A 22509-nucleotide genomic window follows, 5' to 3' on the forward strand; every position below is an offset into this window, starting at 1 on the left:
TTTCAACTCATTCCTGCCGATAGCCGATAACGATATATTTTATTTTGTTTGAAAACAACACCAAGTCTCTCCTGTGTGGAAATTAGAAACACATCTTAAATCTTAAAAAATCAGATTTTTTTTTAAATATATATATACATACAGTACAGACCAAAAGTTTGGAACCACCTTCTCATTCAAAGATCTTTCTTTATTTTCATGACTATGAAAATTGTAGATTCACACTGAAGGCATCAAAACTATGAATTAACACATGTGGAATTATATGTGGAATTATATACATAACAAAAAAGTGTGAAACAACTGAAAATGTAATATTCTAGGTTCTTCAAAGTTAGCCACCTTTTGCTTTGATTACTGCTTTGCACACTCTTGGCATTCTCTTGATGAGCTTCAAGAGGTAGTCTCCTGAAATGGTCTTCAACAGTCTTGAAGGAGTTCCCCGAGAGATGCTTAGCACTTGTTGGCCCTTTTGCCTTCTGTCTGCGGTCCAGCTCACCCCTAAACCATCTCGATTGGGTTCAGGTCCGGTGACTGTGGAGGCCAGGTCATCATCACTCTCCTTCTTGGTCAAATAGCCCTTACACAGCCTGGAGGTGTGTTTGGGGTCATTGTCCTGTTGAAAAATAAATGATGGTCCAACTAAACGCAAACCGGATGGAATAGCATGCCGGTGCAAGATGCTGTGGTAGCCATGTTGGTTCAGTATGCCTTCAATTTTGAATAAATCCCTACAGTGTCACCAGCAAAGCACCCCCACACCATCACACCTCCTCCACCATGCTTTACGGTGGGAACCAGGCATGTAGAGTCCATCCATTCACCTTTTCTGCGTCGCACAAAGACACAGTGGCTGGAACCAAAGATCTCAAATTTGGACTCATCAGACCAAACACAGATTTCCACTGGTCTAATGTCCATTCCTTGTGTTCTTTAGCCCAAACAAGTCTCTTCTGCTTGTTGCCTTTCTTTAGCAGTGGTTTCCGAGCAGATATTCTACCATGAAGGCCTGATTCACACAGTCTCCTCTTAACAGTTGTTCTAGAGATGTGTCTGCTGCTAGAACTCCGTGTTCATTGACCTGGTCTCTAATCTGAGCTGCTGTTAACCTGTGATTTCTGAGGCTGGTGACTCGGATGAACTTATCCTTCGCAGCAGAGGTGACTCTTGGTCTTCTTTCCTGTGGCGGTCCGCATGTGAGCCAGTTTCTTTGTAGTGCTTGATGGTTTTTGTGACTGCACTTGGGGACACTTTCAAAGTTTTCCCAAGTTTTCGGACTGACTGACCTTCATTTCTTAAAGTAATGATGGCCACTTGTTTTTCAAAGCAAAAGGTGGCTACGTTGAAGAACCTACAATATGACATTTTCAGTTGTTTCACACTTTTTTGTTATGTATATAATTCCACATGTGTTAATTCATAGTTTTGATGCCTTTAGTGTGACTCTACAATTTTCATAGACACGAAAATAAAGAAAACTCTTTGAACGAGAAGGTGTGTCCAAACTTTTGGTCTGTACTGTATAAATGTGTTTGTGTGTCATGGTCGTGATTTTTTTTTTTATTCATGTAATCTATAGTTTCTGATCTTTACATCAAAACATACTCATGATTTTATGACATTGATACGGCTTTATTTATTCAGAACACAACTTTCTAAGTGATACACGTGGGCCAACAGCGCCCCCTATGCAAATAAAAAGCCTTACCAGACCATTAGGTATGATAATATCGTGCATCCCTGCCATTTAAGATGCTTCTTCTTCTGAGACTAATTTTGGACTGTACCTCCTCCCAGAGTTTTCACGCTACAGACACCAAATATGGCACAGACCTTCAGATTGGTCTGACTCGGGTTGCTTTGTATTTTCTGACTGATCAGACTAACGGTTTTCCTTAAACGCAAGCTCAAATTTACGAAAAGTCCCATAGACTTTCAAAACTTTTGCACTGTAAGACTTACAGAGGGTTTAAACTGGCAAAGCTTAAAGACTATCATAGGACAACATGTTAGCAATGTGCTAATAATGATTAAACATCCCAACAACATGCTAATCATGTTAACAATATATTATTCATGCTAAAACATGCTAGCAACATGCTATTCGTGTTAAAATCATGCTAGCAACATGCAACTCATTTATTTGTATAAATTTATTGTAATTACATAAAATTATTTTCAAAAGCTTTTATTTATTTTTTATAACATGTATAACTTAACATTTTAACTAATTGCAAAAGCTGAATAATCAAATTCTACGGATGATTAGTCAATTAATCATTCTAATAATCATTAGATTAATCATAATCAATTAGCTGGTAGCCATTGACTGCCATAGTTTGGATATCCACATTCATAAAAATATCTTGTTTTGTGTTCAACAGAAGAAAGAAAGAAAGGGTTGGAACGACTTGAGGTTGAGTAAATAATGAAAGAATTTCTGTTTTGGGGTGAACCTACGCCTACGTCTTTAACGAAAACTAGATATGCCTAAGAGAAATGAAACCTTCATCTGGGTCAAAGAAAAGTCTATATCTAAACTGACTCACATTGTTTTCTTTTTATATCTAATTTTAACTTGTTAAATGTGCTGTAGACTATTTTCTGCAAAGTTCTCCCACACGCTGGGAGTTCAGTTGTGTTACAGAAACAGATGTGCTTTCTCATCACACTCGTTTCTCTGATATCTGCTATCTGTGCTGTTCCAGGAAAATATGTTTACATCAGCTTTATATGTGTCATGAAACGAGTCTCAGCACCAGCTGCTAAATATCAGAGACCAGACAATCTATCTCATATAAAATACTACTATATATACATGTGCAATATCACATGAGTGCAAATGTGATACTCCTCTTATACAACAGTTTAGTAAGAAGTTAATATTTTGATATTTTAGACACAATGTTGACTGTTTTGCTCAATTTTGCTAACAAAATATAACGACAAAGCAGAACTGTTCATCTCTGAGCAACCCACAGCAGTATTTCATTTCTTAATCCACGTTTGGAACGAATTGGGTGCACCATTTGGTGCGTTGAACCATTGGCCATGGTCATGTTGGCTTTGAAGTGGCGCTGCAAAATGTAGAAATGTATAGAAATGTCACCGCTTTAATGCATGCATAAAAAAGCAGTTAAATGTAAATAGCTTTTTTTTGTTTGTTTCATAATCTATAACACAGTCTACAAAGTAATGGAAAAGTGGAAAAATTTAAACACTTAATAGCATTAAAGATGAACTCAAGACTAGTTTTCTCCTCTCTTGTGCCGTGTATAATACATCTTAAGTTCATTCTTGTAAATGTTTTGTTTGTAAATTGCAGTTTTGTGAGTTTCCGCCCACTAATTGTGGCTTTATTTCTCATATGTCAGTGTAATTTCTTGTTATTTGGACTGTCATGAGAGGCTGCTTATTCACAGGATCAAAATCCAGTCTTGTTTATTCCAACCAAAATCACTCCAGGACCGTAATTATGACTTAAACTCATACGAGCAGCTGTGTAACGTCTATAGTTAGTGATCTTTTGTGATGTATTTGCTAGTTTTTATTCAGTCAGAAAGCTCTATAGAATTAATGAGTATGTCAGTGCAGTTATTCATATCACATTTGGTCAGATCACCTGATTTGCAGAGAATTTCTTTGATTATTTATGTCCTGCGTGAGCATCTGGTCTTCAGACGGGCCTCAATAACAGGAACCGACTGCCTCTAGATTGGCCCATTTTCCCATTAAAGTCCCATTTTCTTAACTCCACTTCCTCTACACAGATGACATCATTTCCCTTAGATGTGGACAGCGCCACCGTCACGTTCACATGTGCTCAGGGATCGCAAGAAAACTCACTACATCATGTGTTTTTATTTATTTTTAACTTTAGTTTATACTGAGCCTGATCCAGCAGGTGACTGCTTCAAATGTACTGAAAAAAACCTGTAAAATTTAAATAAAATAAAATATAAAATAGTCAAAAAATTCCATTATCACAAAGAGAAAAATATATAATAATAAAAAAGAATAATAATTAAAATAATTGTTTTTAACTATTTTTAATTATTTTAATTATACACTTTAACAATTTAATCACTGTTAAATTGTTTCAATTCTTGTGTAGTGTTGTTGTTGTTGTTTTTGTTCATTAAAATAACTACAAATCATTATTGTTAATTGAAATTAAGCTGAAATAGAAAAATAACATATAATTATTAGATAAAAAAACTTAAACTTAAAAAAAATTAATTATACATATTACCCAAACAAAAACTGAAATAAAAAATAAAGCAAATTAATTTGAAGCTAAATTTAATTCTTTAATTAAAACAAAAGCTAATAAAATAATTAAAGCACTTAGTATCATTGACATATTATTGTGTTTATTATATTTTCATTTTTAGAATTTCTGTATATATAATGCATTTGATTTTATATATTTTATAGTTTTAGTAAAATTGTTGTCGATTTTTCTTTGCCTTTTTATAAATGTCTGTATGTTTATATAGTTTAAATTTTTCCTTTTAATTTTTATTTTAGTTTGAGTTATTTAAGTGCATCTTTAAACTAAATTAAAATAAGAAATGTTGCTTTGGCAACTAGCTGAAATGAAATAAATTATAAAGGTTTATTTTATTTTACTATCGTGAAACAAAAATATTATTTCTGCTTCTAATTTAAGTTAACAACGATAGCTTTGAAAATTACTAAAATAATAGAAAATTATTAATAAAAATTATAACTGAAAATATAAATGTAATATGAAAGCTAATACTATAGAATATAAATAATACTCTATGTTATTTAATATTATATAATTAAATGTACAGGTTGTAGGAGCTGCCACTAGAGGGCACTACCAAAACAATAACAATCGCGTGGTTTGATGACGCTAAGGAGGAGCTGGAATGATGGGATTTGTTGTCTTCTACCCAACCGCTGATGGCATCAATCAGATAGAACGATAAATCATGGATTTAACGCAAGTTCAAAGATTTGCGCGAGTAGATTATGTACAAAGTCAATGCAAAGACGCGATCAGACTATGGATCAGACACATCCTCCCGTGGGTCCCCACGTTTGGCGTGTATGCCCCATAATACTAATCTTGTTGATCGTTATAATAGCATACGTTTTCTGTAAAGATACGAATCAAAGCAACTCACCTGTCGAGTAAAACACAAGCGAGATCGGCATCTCTTTCTAGTTGAAGTTTGTTGCGAAGCTACTTCCGCATTTGTCCACGACACTGTTGTTATTGTTGACATAAATATTGTAAGAGTGCACTTCTGGGTTTGACTGTCATTATTATTGTTGTATTCTGTGTTTGTTGACATAAAATGTTTGTTGTAAACCTGTGTTACTTTATATTTCTGTACATTTGAATGAATATCTGAGCACAGTTTTCTGTGTAATGAATGTGAATCTAGAGATCAGCTGTGTCAGACTCGTGTGTTGTTCTCTGTGTTCAGACCCGTCTCCTCCTCCAGCTCCGTCTGGACTGAGTGTGTCTAACATCACAGAGGGACCTGACGGTCTGCTGACGGCCCGGATCAGCTGGACTCTCCTCACAGAGCCTGACCTCCCTGTCCATCACTACAAGATCTACTGGAGCTGGACCATCCCGGGGAAATCACTCGCCCCGTCCCGGAGGAAGAGGAGGAAGACCAGTGATGGGGTGAGAGCCGCTTTCACCAAACACTGAGAGAAACATCATCACACAGCAGACCTTTCATTAGGTTCTTTCATTAGACTTTATTTACAAGATCATGCATTCACACGAGCACTCAGACGTCATCGATTAACCCTTTACTGTTCCTGGAACCAAATTTAATATTTATATCTAGTGGCTACATGGCAAATGCTGCAAAAGATATAAAAAAAATACTACAAGTTGTTATTAATTAATTTAAATTTTTAGCCACTGTGTATATAATAGTTACATCTCACACTACATTCATTGAAATAATATAACAATATTTTTAGTATTCATTTTATTTTATTTTTTTTGTAAATGTTATATTTCCAATTAATTTCATTTATAGCTACCAAGTATCACACTAGTGTGCAATTTAAATCATTTTTGTATATGTTATTTATATCTAGGGGCTACTTTACATTAAATACATGCATATATTATACATAATATATATAAATATATATATAAAACAAAATCTGAATTTTGAGAAAATCATCTTTAAAGTTGTTCAAATGAAGTTCTTAGCAATGCATATTACTAATCAAAAATTAAGTTTTGATATATTTACGGTTGAAAATTATGGAACATGATCTTTACTTAATATCCTAATGATTTTTGGCATAAAAGAAAAATGTATAATTTTGACCCATACTATGTATTGTTGTCTATTGCTACAAATACACCCCAGAGACTGAAGACGTCGAGCGTCACATTTATAAGAGCATTTTCAGACATACTTACTTTTATTAAGTTTTGCATTTGCATATATATATGGAAGTTATCAAACACTACTTTATTATGGCTGATTTGATGATTGTTTGCTCCAAAAATGGCTGTGTATTTTCACATTTCTTATTAATGGTGGTTATTTTAACCGCAGAGACCACAAGTGTTTTTCAGACCTTTTCTAATCATGTCCACAATTTAGCGAGTTCATATAGCAAGTGTCAAGAAAGTCACCAAGTTTCACTAAAGTATGAAATGTAAAGAAATGAAAAGCAGCATGTTTGGGTGTGATGTGTCGAAGGCCGGCGGTGGGCTCCAGATCTGATGACATGCTGAAGTGCTGCTGCTCCTGAAGCTCCTGTAGACCGATGCAAACCCCGCAGTGACTGTGTTCATAACGCCGACACTCGATCGCTCTGTTGACACGCAGCTCCTCAGGGTTCGGTTAGTGACCCGCTGCTGCAGGAATGCCCAAACTAACCCAGCTCACGCTGCGGGAGGAATGATCAGCTGAGAAACACTCGTCGTGTCCACATGTGTTCCTCATATACGGCCCGTGTTTGTTTGAGTTCAGCGGTCAGTCTGAGTCCAGAACCAGCAGCACATCACCAGCCTCTCACAGCAGACTCAGACCGAGAAAACCAAAGCAATCTAATGAGATCACAACAAATTCACAATTTTCTGAATGTATGTATATGTAATGTAATAAATCAAATTCATAGCAGTAAATTCCCATGTATTAAATGTACATGATCTTTGGGAATGAACTGGTATTTGCACAGAAGGAGAGCGATCTGTTGAGTGTGAGACAGTGATGTAGTGATGTAGTCTAGTGTCGGGTCTCTTCTGTGGTTTCAGGCCAGAAGCTGGGTGGATCTGGACGGTCTTCAGGTCAACAGCAGCTACAGTGTGCAGGTCCAGGCCGTCTCTTACTGGGGTCAGATCCGACTGAAGAGCAACAAAGCCTCCGTCCAGTTCAGCACACAACTGCACAACCAGACAAGTGCGGCCCGCCTCTCTTACAACAGATCCATTCACTGTTACTTTCTAATTACTGAGGAAATCACTAGTGCATTCTGAGTGAATAGTGTTTCAGTGTACAGTACTTGCTTGGAAGTTTGGAAACATGATTTTAAATATTTTTATTCTGCTCATAAAGGCATTTATGTGATAAAAAATAAAGTAAAAATTGTTAAATATTTTTATAATGTAAAATAACTCTTTTCTGTGTGAATCTGTATTAAAGTGTAATTTATTTCTGTGATGCTCCGCTGTATTTTCAGCATCATTCCTCCAGTCTTCAGTGTCACATGTTCTTCATGAAAATATGATGATTTACTGCTCAAGAAACATTTCTGATTATTTCATCAGAAATTACATTTTGGCATATATACACATAGAAAACAGCTATTTAAAGTTATAATAATATTTCACAATTTTACAGTATTTTTGATCAAATAAATGCAGCCTTGGTTGAGTGGAAGAGACTTTTGAAAAAAACTGAGGCAGGAACATATCATTTAGAAATGGACTAAACATAGGAGTGTGACCCAGCGTTGTGTCTCTGGGCGTTTCTGATGTGTGTGTGTGTGTGTGTGTGTGTGTGTTGTTCAGAGGCTGTATCTAAGCCGAGGAGACTGGACACTGATCTGGGTTTGGTGTCGATGAAGAGAGCCGCTGGAGCTCTGGAGGTCGGCACACCGTATTACCAGGACACACAGCTACAGGTCCGCATCTACTGGAAGAAGAGAGGAGGTACCACACACACACACACACACACACACACACACACACACACACACACACTTCCTGTGATTCATTGCTTTCTGTGAAATCAGTCCAAACATGTCAGTCACTCAGTGGACAGAGCAAGTCTGAGTCAGTTGACACGTCTTTCAGAATCACTTTTAGTTTCAGAGTAATTATGCTGACTGATTATTTTCTGATTTTTATAATACATACTGTAGATGTATATCAGTGTAAGTTCAATACCTTCATTAGTTAACAGCCTTTAACCCTCAAAGACACAATCTGAATGATTTAAAATGTTAAAATGAGATTCTCCTCGTTTCGGAGATAACCTATATTTTCTCATTTGGATATTCAGAGGCACCGTAGTGTACGTGATTACATCATCACATTCTGACAACACTGATTCGTCAGAAGAAACCAATGCATTTCGTTCCTCTGAGCCAAACAGAAACGATTGTTGATGCTTAGTTCTGTTGCGCTCTGAATATGACTCACTCATTTTGTGTGTATGTAGTTTGTGAAACATTTGCTCTGTTTGTTTTGTTGCAGAAGACAATTTGTGCAATTGTTTTAACTACATGCTGCACAGTTTGTGTTTATTGTTCAAACTCAGATTGAAAATATATTTCTCTGAAGAAGAAAAAAAACTTTTTTGTTTTGTTTTGTTTTTATATAAAACTCTTTTCATTTTCTTAACTCCTTAAATGTTTCTCTATTCTTAATAAACAAAATAGGTCTGTTTTTCACTTAAAAGCGTCGATAACAATATTGTAATAAATGGCTATAACTTGCTTGGGGATTGGTATATGTAAACAATATTTTATTTGGAAGTGTATAACACCCAGATACAACTTTCAAAAGAAAAATATCCAAACTTTAGGAGTTTCTTTTTGAGTACACAGTAAAAAACACCAAATTGTTGGTTGTGTTTTTCTTAAAATTCTGTAATTTCATTAAATCTTAGAGAAAACAAGAAGAAAATTGAGCCTTTAAAACCCTCTGGGGTTCTTCGGTCATTTATGACCCGAAATTTTTTTTAAAAAAAATGTTACAAATCGTAGCTTCATCGGAATGGTCCGAAACTTGGTGACTTTTTTGGTACTTGGTATATGAACACCCCAAAAAATTGGGGACAGGATTTTAAAAGTCTAAGTGGTCGTAAAAAAAATAGTCACACTCAGGGTCTTCGGGTCAAAAATGACCCGACATAGGAAATGAATGGGAAATTTGCAAAAATATGAAAATACTGAGTTTTTTTGTGTGTACAATCTACAAATCAGCCACGATGCAGAAAAAAAGCATACAACAGTGAAGGGGTGAATCTCTAAAACATCAAGAGTGCAAAACAGACAAAAAAATTCACACACACACACACACACACACACACTTATACACACAAAAACACACACAAATGAAAGTATCATTGTAAAAGCTAATTTTGGGAAATGTGTGAAATAAAAGAAATTATTCATCAATGTAAGAAATAAAGTGCACAGCAATAAAAGCATGAGGCTGTAAGCCATCAAGGTTGCAAAATAGACACACTCACTCACACACACACACACACACACACACACACACACATAGGGAAATATGAGACTGGTGAAACTGTAACAGAGATATGTGAGAATATGTGAAATAAAATCAATGAATCAAATAAAAGGGAGACATTGGATCCAAAATGCAAAAGTCACACACCATGTCTCTCTCTTGAACACACACACACACACACACAAACACACACACACAAGCACGTGTGCACGCACGCACGCACACACGCACAAACAGAGTAAGGTCAAAGGATGGAATTCTTCCCTAGTAACCTCCAGGCCTATTCGAGCGACCCAGGCCCAGCGTGACACTTTTTTTATTTTTCTATTTTCCATTTACATGTACTGTTTGAAAATGATTATACGTTTGCTGTTATTTTTGTTTTTTGTTCATAATTGCTGTTGGCAATTTTGAAGAGTTACTGTTCATTGAATTGCAAAAAATAATTTTAATGGAAATGTTTATAATAAAAGGTAAATAAAAATATGTTATGATTTAAATAATGTCATTTTTTTTATTAAGTTAGAATTAAAACAATGGGTAACAAAATGCTTTCCATTTGTTCTCTTTCTAGTGCAATGTTCAGGTTTGACTGTATTATAAAGTAAAACTGGCACTTGAAATTACCATTTAAATCAACCAAACAAACAAAAAAAAAAAAACTTGACAAAAATAGTCTTTGAGAATCTGTGATTATATATTAAAATCCACAACCTGAAATAAATAGGCAAATATGTGCAAAAATCACTAGAATTCACAAGCCTTTCTACAGAGAGCTGTACATTCTCTCTAGTGGTAAAAATGTGCTATTGCATGATAAAAATGCTTAATTTGTCCACCAGATGGCACCAATCTAATTTCAAAAATTGTTTTCTATAGGCCTTGGCTGTACTTTAAAATAAAATACAGCATTAATAAAAATAAAAATAAAAATACATATATATATAAATTTTCTATTATATTCAATGGGAAAAAATGGATCATAATTATTGCATAAAAATTCATTATTCATTATTATTATCATAAAATTCTCTCAAAACACAAAAAAAGAAAGAAAAAATATTATTGAACAAAAATACATTTGATTGATTTTACTGAAAAAAAGTATACCTGAATCCCGGCCTCTGGGTCATTTTTGACCCGAAGGTCCTGAGTGTGACTCATAAATGAAGAACCCCAGAGGGTTTTAAATGAGTCTGGAGCTGCTGATAGTGATTCTCTGTCACAGTCTGAGCTGTTCATGTGACTCAGATCCTGCTCAGCACTTTCACTTCTGCTTCAGCCAGAAATCACACACTCACACTCAAGATATCCCAGCTAGAGATATTAATCAGCTTGTTGGTGGATTTCTTTTTTTTAATTTTTTTTGGAAACTGGTTGATTAATCAGTGACAGCCAGGATATGAAAACATTTGTAGAATAATTGAACTACAATAATTGTATTTATTTCAAATTTGTAATTGGGTTTAAAAAATACTTTATGATCAGCAAGATGCAGGATGACAAAAAAAAAGACATTTTATTGAACAAATTAAAAAAATATGTAATTTAATTGCTTTATTAAATGTATTTTTTTAATGTAATTTAGTCTAATTTTGAAAAAAAAAAAAAAAAATAGCTGATAAAACAGCAAGATGCAGAATGGCAAATATCTTGGCAAATATCCTGAACATTTCACAGTGCAAACTATCTTGACTAGAAAACATATATATATATATATATTATGGAAAAATATAAAAAATGAAATATTTTAAAAAATGAAATATTTGAAGCACAACATTTAGAATAACTTAATGTATTATTAATTCATTAAATGTTTAATTTTTATTAATTTAGTTTAATTCAGAAATTTGAACATTCCAATTGTTTTTTATTGATTTTATTTAATATTTCATTAATTTTCTCATTTATGAAGTGGTGTTATTTAGAAAAAGAAAATATTAATGGATACAATAGTGAGATTACAGAATATCTTTAGATATATATCTTTAGAATATCTTTAGATTTGTATAGCACTAACAACAAAATTATTTATTATAATATTTTTATGTATTCTTTTATTAAAAAATATATTTTTTATTACTAGTTGATAAAACTTTTTAAAACACAAACTACAAAATTTAGTGTAAGTTATTTGTTTTCCTAACTTTTAATTTAGTCTAAAATGCTAAGATGCAGGATAACAAAAAATGTATTTAGTTTTATATCTCAACTAGAAAATGTTGAGTAACTCAGTGGATGTTTGCTCTGAATACAGCATGCACAGGAGCATTTTTCAGCATTCTTGTTTATTTGACTCTGTAGTTTTTCTTCATCTCCAGCAGCAATTCCTTTTTTCTGCTTCCAGAAATGTTTCAGGTCTTCTCCTTCAAAGGCTCTTTTATCTGGGCGACCGCAGTCGAGTCCCTCTGAAGGGCCGGAGCTTACTCTATTATTAATCTGAAATGTATCGTTTGACATCCAAACGGCTGAGTTTGATGAATAATAAACGGGAGGCGTTGCATAAACACTGCTGATTAGCGCAGCGAGTCTCTACTGTTCTGTAATCTCAGCGCAGGAGGAAACCGTTCACTTTAATGTATTTTTCCAAGAGACGCACAGGTACTTCATGAAAATAAACACGGGATGGAGCCAGAGGAATAATTCAGACAGAAATTAAAATTTCATGCAGCTCGAATCTTGAAATGATTTGAATGCACTTTTTTCATGCACATTTTCCATATATTTAATTTCGTCTAATTTAGAAAAATGACTAGTTGATAAAAAAGTAAGAAGCAGGATGACAAATAGACAAATATCTTGAACTTTTTGTATTGTAAGCAATTATATTTAGTCTAATTTAGGAAATTATTCGTTGATAAAACGAGGTGCAGGATGATAACAATATCTAAAAACTACATTATATTTATTATTTATAGATAAATTATTATTGTTATTTATAATTTAATGCATTGCAATTTCTAGTCTAATTTAGAAAAATACGAATAATTCATATATATTTATATTTACATTTAAAAAATTTTTTATATATATGAAAAATAATTTTGAACATTCCAAAAATGTCTGGATTGATTTTATTTAATATTTCATTAATTTTCTTATTTATGAAGTGGTGTTATTTAAAAGAAAAAAAAATGGATAAAATAGTGAGATGCACGATGACAGAATATCTTGAGATTTTTATAGCTTTAACAAGAAAATTATTTCTTATTATATTTTTATATATTTTTTATATAGATCTTTTTTTTAATAAAATGTAAATTTTTTATTTAAAAAATACCTTAACCCTTTATTTATATATATATATATATATACACACACACACACACATATATATATATATATATATATATATATATATATATATTGTATTTTATATCAATATCATGCAAAATTAAACAGTTTAAATTAGTTACGTCAGAAGTAATCTAAAAGTAATCTAAAAGTAGTCTGATTATTTTACCTAAAATGTGTAATCTAATGGTACGCTACTGACTACAGTTTTTGTCTTGTAATTTGGGATCAAAAGTTGAAAGTAATCTACTGTAAAATAGTTGTTGTACAGTTAAAGATGTTAAAGTAGTGTTGGTGTTTGTGGTGCAGATGCGGCAGTGAACCGCTATCACGTTCAGTGGACGCCGGAGTACTGCAGTCACAACCGAAGCGGAGCGCCGCAGAAATCTCTGACTCAGGTTTGTGTGCTAGTGTTCATTTCTCTTCATTACTGCAGCTGATTAGCGTGTGTTGTTTCAGATGATGTGCTCAGAATGTGCTCCAGTGCCTAAGAAAACACAGGCATTAAAATCACATTTCCAGGAAGCGGGAGTGAATTCATCAAGCCCCCAGAGCGGCCCCAGCGGAGCCTTAACCTGCGGCCCCGAGCCGCGCGCTAACCGCTAGCTGCTAGCTGCTAGGAAACACGCATTCGCTTTCTGATCCATGACTGAAAAACTACATTTTTACCTTCTCCTGAGATAGAGGGGTCATTGTTTGCTTGTTAAATGTCAGTGATGAGTGTTGGGGCTTTCACTTATATCTATTCTGCAAGAGTAAATTAATTTCACATAGTAAGAGTTTTCTACCTGAAAAAGAATGTTAAGCTAAACTGCTACAAAGAACATGACAAATGATGACACAAGACTGACATCACACACTATGTTCCGATGCATTATCCTTCATATAAGATCTGATGTTTGCATACGATCATACCAGTGTGCATATCATGTCACTTATGCAAATATGGTCTCAAATACAGAGTTTTAATTGGCTGCTGTGTGTGTTTTCACATTAATGTACACAAACTCAGTCACATTTTATATGAAGAATTTTGGCCCTATCCACCTTCCATATTATTAGAAGTTGCTGTGTTTTGATGTGATTGCTAACTGGAACACGTTAGCATCAGACATGAGACGTTTGCATGAACAAACACTGTTTTCTTCAGAAGATGTACAGTTGTAGTTGTCTTCTTCCACGGGTCTCTCTGATGAAGGTGTTTCTCTTTTGCAGGAGAACTTCATCAATCTCCCCGGTCTGCTGTTCTCCTGTAAGTACAGGGTCACCGTTCACACGCTCAGCGCTAAACGTCGCTCTAAAGACGAGAGCGTCAGCTTCCTGACCCCGTCCTGCGCGACTCTCCAGAGCAAGAGCACCAAACCCATCGCCTGTCCCGGAGACACACGTGAGCACACACACACTCATCACTCTTTAGGATCTGGCTTCATTCAGCTTGGAATATGACATTTGAGGGATTAAAGTGAGGGAAATAAATAAGTTTTTTTATTTTTATTTTTGTTACTGTATTATAATGAATGAATGATGAATTTATATAGCACTATATTGCTGTACACCCAAAAATCTGTTTTGTATTTTATAAATTATTTCATTTTATTTTAATTAGTGATTTAATAATTTTGTTATTTTTCATTAGATTTTTTTTTTAAATGTCTAATAGTTTAAATGCATTTTTTTTATTATTAATTGAGTGGTGTATTAATTAAAATGGTTTTGTTAATTTTTTTTTTTGTATTTCAACTAAACTTAGATATTTAAAATATTTATTTAAACTATGACTGAAGTTTTTTTGTATTATTATTATTTTATTTCTGTTAACATTTATTTTTAGATATAGATTTATAATTCATCAATTTATATATTTTAATATTATAGATTATATAAAAATTGACATAAATTTTTAACTTTTTGTTTTCCATTAAAAATTTTTTTTTTACTTTTTAAAATCATATTATTTGTTTTTTCTCCATTTAAAAAAATCATTATCAATCATAAATCATTAGTTTTAACTTCCCTTTTAATTTTTTAATTTTTTTTTTTTATAAATTTTGTTGCATGTTTTCATGTTTGTCGGTTTTTGTTTGTTTTTTGTTAATATACCTATTTCATTCATTTTTATTTAAACTTGAATCTAGTTGTTTTAAGTACAATCAACTTAAATCAAATTAAATTGTGAAATGTTGCTATGGCAGCTGACTGAAGCAAACTAAGTTGTTTATATTTTATTTCAAGCCTGCAAAAGTTTTCAAAATTTGTTTAGTCTCAGTTATCAATAACAACCCTGGTACTAAGTGCTTAAAATGAAACCATTTAATTCAGTGATTAGTTCCCGTATTTTTCATAATATTTATATGTTTTTTTCATTATGCAGTATATTTATTAAAATTACAACATCGTGAGTCTGACACCTCATTCCTTCAGTCTGATGGGCTCCTGAAGTGTTAGTGTGTAGTTTGTGTGCTCTCCTGATATATATCTGATGTTTTTCTCTCAGCGCCGCCGAAGGTTTTAGTGAAGCCTGAGAATCTGACGGCGTCCTTCAGCTTCGGCGACGGTAACGTGACGGCTCGTTTCGTCTGGAGCGTGTCGCGGGCGCAGCCGCTTCGCCCCGTCACGGGCTTCCAGGTCACATGGGCGGAGGTCTCCAGCGCGAGCCGCCCAAACAGTCTTCCCAACAGCATCATCTCCCAGTCTCAGATCCTGCCACCTGTGAGTCGTCTCCACACACGCTCTTCTCTCGTGAAAGCTGCATAAATTACACTTACATTACGTGCTCTTGGCCACGCTTTCTCGCCGGAGCACCTCTCATGGAAACTCAGTAACATATTCCAGTCCAAGAGTGTAAAATATGATACACAATCATCTTGTGTGCATAACGCCAGCGCTGGCTGATGAATGGAGCGCTGCATGAGGCACAGAGACTGCTCCTTCAGTCACCATCTGCATGCTTTCTGGATGAAGTCATGTTGAGAGAGATATCAAATCTTCACAATGTTTTAGTATGGTTTGGTTGCTAATAAAAATATAACTTAACATGATATTAAGTAATGATAAAATGCATAAATAAAATAAGATTTTTTTTATTTCTGTATGTGTGTATATATATATATATATATATATACAGAAATAAAAAAATCTTATTTTATTTATGCATTTTATCATTACTTAATATATATATATATATATGTAACTACTATATGATAAAAAATACATATATTATATGTAATTATTTATATTAATTCATATATAAAATTACAATAAAAATCTATATACTACATAAATTAAAATACAACATAGAAACCTATAATTTATATAGAATTATTTATAAATATTTATTCATTAATATAGTATAATATTTGTTTATTTTTATATATATACAATAATTTACATGGTATTACAGTTATATCAATAAAATATTTAAATGGAATTTCTCAATAATCTGAATATATATAGTATATTATATATTAAATAAAAAAATCAATACATTTTATTATCACTTATATATTTATACAATTCATATTATTTATATTAATTAATTAATATATTATAATATACATTAATTTCTAAAATAATTGACGTTAATATGTAATAATAATTATTTATATTGTTACAATTATTAATATTTAAATGGAATGAATATGTATATAAATGACATTATATATGAAACAATAAGAACATAACATTTAATTTATAATACAGTTAATATAATTTAAAAGCATTTCATATTTAAGCTTTAAATATTACAGTCGATATATATGTGAAAAATATTGAGATATCATTTCCAGCTACATCAGCCGATCCTAATGGGGAGGTTTATGTGGAAGTAAATGATTTATTAGTGTTCATATGGTAGTTATTAGTATGTTCGGAGTGATTGAGAGGCGTTTTGAGCTCGTTCTTCATCTGACATCAGCGCCGTCTCCATCAATAACACTGGCTGCTCTCCTGCAAGAACAAACAGTTCAGCTTTAATCGACTCAATCAGATTGAAATACATCAAATCCAATCGCATCCAGCTCTCATCCGCATGATTCCTCAGATCTTTTGTGAAGGCCGGTTCGAGGCACGCCATCATTATCAGATTGGACTCGTGTGTGAATGATGTGGAATATGTGATGTTTATGGATGATTTCATTCTTCATAACGAGGAAATCTGAAGGATTTCCAATGAGCTCATGACAAACACCAAGGCGCTGGACGTCGCTTCATGCCAAAACATGTTGGAAAAGCATAATCAGGAATAATCTGATCTGAATGATCTCAAAGGAGAAAATCCAGTGGATTATACAGAAATTACAACATAGTCATTTCATATATAAATCATTTCTGTTGCATGAAAAGTGGCTGTATTATGAAGGATCTGATGACGATTCGGTCTAAAAGCTGTGTGTATTGTGCTTTGTTTTTCAGGATCGTAACTTTCTGGTGGTGCACCACCTCCGGCCGGCCACTTTCTACAGGTTAGAGGTTCAGGTGATAACCTCGGTGGGAGAAGGACCTGTGACAAAGAAGATCTTCCAGACGCCGCTCCAGCAAAGTAAGCAAACACGATTCTGGAGATTAAAGGGATACTCCATCCCAAAATGAAAATGTTGTCATTAATCATTTACCCCCATGTTGCTCCAAACCCGTGAAAGCTTTGTTCGTCTTCTGAACATTATTTAAGATATTTTGGATGAAAGCCAGGAGGCTTGAGACTGTCCCATAGTAATTAACACTGTAAAGGTCCAGGAAAGCATTGTCAGAATAGGATGGATATTCTCCAAAATGTTGCTACATTGATGTGGAGATACAAAGAGGAGATGAATTGTTGAATAAAGTCGTTATTTTTGTTTTATCCGTGTACAAAAAGTATTGTTGTCTCTTCATAACGTTACGTACGGTTGAACCACTGATTTTGGGGTCGAGTATCCCTTTAAAGTGATGACGTGAAACCATGAGTGGAACACAGTTTTTCTCCTGTTGAACTGGTTATTTTGACCAGAAAATCAGAAAAGACCAGTTGTTGACGTTCCTATGCTCTTAAAAATAAAGCTTCTTTATTGGTGTTTGGTTCTAAGAAGAACCTTTAAAACCTTTTCTTACCATTACAATTTCCTTCACACTAAAGGCGGGCGTACACGGTGCGTTTTTTGCTGTCGTACGAGATCGCATTAAATTTTTTTTCAATCGTGTGGAAATCGCGTATGCTCGTATCGTTCGCGGGTCGTATCATTTGCGATGAAATGCGAGCCGAGCAGATTGGCTTACAAGCACTTCCGGACCTCCCGATCACTTTTAAACATGTCTAAAAAGTTTGTGAGCTCTCGGTTTGAATTTGTGACACTGGTGCGGTTGAACGAGCCGATTTGTTGATTTATCTGAAGTTGACCAATCACGAACTAGGAAAACCACAGAAGAAGAAAGACGAAGAGGGCAGTGCCACGGCAAATGTGGACTATTAACCAGGAGGATAAACTCGCTGCACTCTGATAGGAACAGTGAGCGCTGTATGATGTTTCTAGCAACGTGTACCATGCTTTTTAGTTCTCTCTCTCTCTCTCTCTCTCTCACACACGCATATGTAGTTTACGGGGACTCTCCATAAACGTAACGGTATTCTATACTGTATTTCCCCATACACTACCTCTATCCATCACAGAAAATGCATGTTTAAAATTTCTATTAAATACCGTATAGTATTTTTTAAAGCCATTTGGTTTACGAGGGCACAGGAATTGTCCTCACAAACCATGTTTACATTGTAATATCTATTTCAGATATTTATAACACACACACAGGTTAACCAAATTTCTTGGTTTCCTATTGCTGAAAAATAACCTGTACGTGTAGGAAACAGTCACGGCTCGTATCAGTATTTTATATGCAGTTATGAGAGAGGGAGAACTGTTATATTAGGTGCGTTCGACTTGAAGCAGCGCTGCACAGAATGATCACTGAATGAAATCAAAGTACGCGATTCGAATGCATTGGATATGTGTGCTCTCTTATCGCTCTCTCTGTACTTTAATGTCATTCAGTGATCATTCTGTGCATCGCTTCTTCAAGTCGAACGCGAACTTCTTGCAATTGCTTCTGGAATTCGCAGGTTGTAAAACCGTGTCGTATATCATCTCGTCCGTACGATTTTCAGATAAACTCACTCGTGCCGTGTGCGTGGACATACGATCTTCCGACCATCCGAATATGCACTGTGTATGCCCGCCTTAAGAAAATAATTAGAACTGTTTTGTTTTTTTATTTGCTTTGGCAAAATGTTTTTTCTGTTCCATTGTAATGAAAACAGTTTTTTTTTATAACTGTGTCTTTATAACATTTTCAACATTTTAAACCAAACCACCTATTTTAATTACTGTATTTTCCGGACTATAAGTCAAGCTTTTCTTCATAGTTTGGCTGGTCCTGTGACTTATAGTCAGTTGCAACTTATTTATAAAAATTAATTTGACATGAACCAAGAGAAATTAACCAAGAGAAAACATTACCGTCTACAGCCGAGAGAGGGCGCTCTATGCTGCTTTATTTCTCAATAAAATAACACGTTTCGTATGGATTCTTCACAGTGATGTTTACATTTTTTATTGTTCTTTACAGAAGCTCATCTTCATCATCATCATCATCAGCAGCAGCATCAGAAGTCTTCAGCTGAGAAACACTGAAATGATCAGAAGACGCAACACAGCGTGCAGCTAATCGCAGCTTTCGACAGACGCGAAACCACAGATATTCAACGCCTCACCCTCGTTCTCTACTCACGCTCTGCGGGTTTCATTGCAACAACCTGGAACTCTCGAGCAACAGCAGTGTTTTATGAGTGAATTTACACCATTTCAGAAAGTTAATGTCAACGGCTGAAGTAAATCTTGGCAATTTAGTCATACTACAGTCATAAGTTTACACCCCACTTTCAGAATCTGCAAAATGTTAGTTGCTTTACCAAAATTAGAGGGATCATACAAAATGCATGTTATTGTTTATTTATTACTGCCCTGAATAAGATATTTCACATAAAAGATGTTTACATGTAGTCCTCCACAGAAAATAATTGTTGAATCTTGATCTTTAAATTCAAAAAGTTTTCACCCCCCAGCTCTTAATGCATGGTTTTTCCTCTTAAGATCATACAGTCATTGATGGAAAGGGTTCATAGGGTTTTTCTGAAGAACAGCAGACAGTTTAACAGTTCAGATTAAACAAGGGACTCAGTATTAAGAATCAAGGGGGTGAAAACTTTTGAACGGGTCTTTTTTTGTCTCTTCAGTGGACTATATGTAAACATCTTTTATGTGAGATATCGTATTCAAGGCAGTACTAAATAAACAATGACATGCATTTTGGTAAAATAACTAACATTTAGCAGATTCTGAATGGGGAATGTAAACTGTTGACCTCAACCGTATATGAAATCTAGGTACATTTTAATGGAAGAATGGGAGATTGTGGAGAAACTACAGTGTATCAGTTTGATATCAAAGAACATTCAGCATTAACAGAGCAAAGGCTGATCCGATGATGCATGTCAAACCTTCACTTATTCAGTCATTATTTGCTCGCTTTCATGTCATTGCAAAAGCATGTGCTGTTTATTTGTGAAGAACCTTAATGCGGCTCTTTTCCATTTAGCATTTCCCAAAAGCATCATAAGCCTAACTAGATTGCAGAAATCATTGGTGCCAATGTTTTTTGACGATCAACTAAGTCTTATGATGCTTTTGGGAAATGCTTAGCTCATAACTCTAAACAACATGAGTGTGATTAAATAATTTCATTTTTGGTTGAACTCTTCCTTTGATTGGTCGTAAACGATCCGTCCAATTGTTGCATCTTATTAATATGTTAGCAATATTTCATTAAAGATTAACAGAGTGTTTTGTTTATTAATGACTACATACGCGTTTTATGATGAAGTGAAAAGGTTAAACTGTTTATGTTCTTGGCTGTAGAGATAATTGTTGTGGCAGTCAGTGAATGTTGATGTTGATATTTATTTATGTGTGTATTGCAACGCTTCATTCGTATGTGTGTGTGTGCGTGTGTGTTTTTGTGTTTCCCCATGTATTAGAAAGGCATTGTTTTTTAAAGACAACTTCTTGTAAAGACATAATGTAAAAAAGTGAATTGTACATATAGTCATATGTTCCGTTATTTCCTGGATAGAACCTGTACATACTTTTAAATAATAAAGTAATCCCTCTACTCCTTCATCTGTAGTCCTGTGTTTATGGAAAACATCTGCGGTGATGAACCTCACATCTGTGAGAAAGAAAGAAAATTGTTCTGTTGAACACTATAAAAGCAATCAATCAACATCATTTCAAAAGTATATGAAATACTTGCATGCAATTTGACTGTTAACCCATTATAAAACATGAACATGTTGAGAAATTATTGAAATATTAACTTCTCTGGGTGAGACACTTCATTGGATGTTATTATTCAGGTAAGTTTGATTTACTTCCTTGTCAAGATTCAAGTAGTGATTAGAGAAACAAATCTTTTCAAAGCTTTGAATCATTTGAACCAAATGCTTGACATAATGATTACTTGTTGATAAGTGTTCACTGGTGATAACTGGTAATAATAAGCCCAAACTTTACTATACAAATGTCAATAAATATGTTTACCAATGTACAAAACAGACATTTCAAAACTGTTATGACATAACAAAAATAAACATGAAATCTTGTCTGATGTACTCCATTTTACTAGTTCGGAAATGTGACTTGAGCAACTAACGTTTTCAAAGCTTTGAATCAATTGATCTTTCACAGGGTTTGATTGACAGGCGATCTGACCAATTATAGCCGAATCTGACATTTTGTCCACAAATCAGACAAGAGGGTGGACTTAAACTTGAAAAATGGTGTGTATTGAATTACTTCTGATGTTCATTCATGTTTATTTCATGCTATAACTAGTAAAGAGGAAGAGATGATCAGTTCAGGTGTATTTTTCTCTACGTGAGAGCTCCATGGCTTGTAGGACGCTGTGTAAATGCAAACCAAGACTCAGGCCAAAGCGTGCATGAAAACTGCTTTTAAAAACTTAAAGATTAATATATTAAAAGCTACACGAAGCAGTGCTTCTAAAGCCCCATCACTAGTTTCATAGCTTTCCAAGGCAGTGTTTTCAGGCAGTGCTTTACAAGGCAGTGCTTCATTGTGACAGTCTGAAGGCTGTGGGAGTCTTGAACACCAGTGTTGTGTTTTTCCTTTCTGTAAATGCTGGCAGCTCTTTTTACATTAGAAACGAGCCTGAAGTCCAGTTATTTCAGTCCATTATCCAGTGACCCTCTGTCCCTGCTCTCTTCATCCATCAGTGATGTTCTTTCACTATGTTTATGTACAGGTCTATTATGTCACAATTGATTAGTTCCTGACTGTCGATGTGAGTTAATCCTCTTGAGCTCAGCTCTGGTTTCTTTCTCTCAGAGTCTAAACCAGAACCTTCTATTCAGTGCTGCTTTCCAACAAATGCCATGCTGCTCGTCTGAAACC

At 34.3% G+C, this 22509-nt stretch overlaps 1 protein-coding gene across 1 annotated transcript in view; it reads left to right on the forward strand.

Moving 5' to 3' along the window:
* LOC127965569 (anosmin-1) overlaps positions 1–21216 on the forward strand; it is a 50269-nt gene extending 29053 nt beyond the window's left edge. The window contains exons 7-14 of the mRNA XM_052566392.1: positions 5463–5668; positions 7274–7418; positions 8030–8170; positions 13322–13410; positions 14228–14399; positions 15507–15721; positions 17423–17549; positions 19607–21216. Coding sequence (XP_052422352.1) covers positions 5463–5668; positions 7274–7418; positions 8030–8170; positions 13322–13410; positions 14228–14399; positions 15507–15721; positions 17423–17549; positions 19607–19671 — 1160 coding nt within the window. The 3' untranslated portion in view covers positions 19672–21216. The remainder of the gene's footprint in view (positions 1–5462; positions 5669–7273; positions 7419–8029; positions 8171–13321; positions 13411–14227; positions 14400–15506; positions 15722–17422; positions 17550–19606) is intronic.
* The last annotated feature ends 1293 nt before the right edge of the window (positions 21217–22509 follow it).

The sequence above is a fragment of the Carassius gibelio genome, chromosome B9, assembly GCF_023724105.1.
Source record: "Carassius gibelio isolate Cgi1373 ecotype wild population from Czech Republic chromosome B9, carGib1.2-hapl.c, whole genome shotgun sequence".
NCBI lineage: Eukaryota > Metazoa > Chordata > Actinopteri > Cypriniformes > Cyprinidae > Carassius > Carassius gibelio.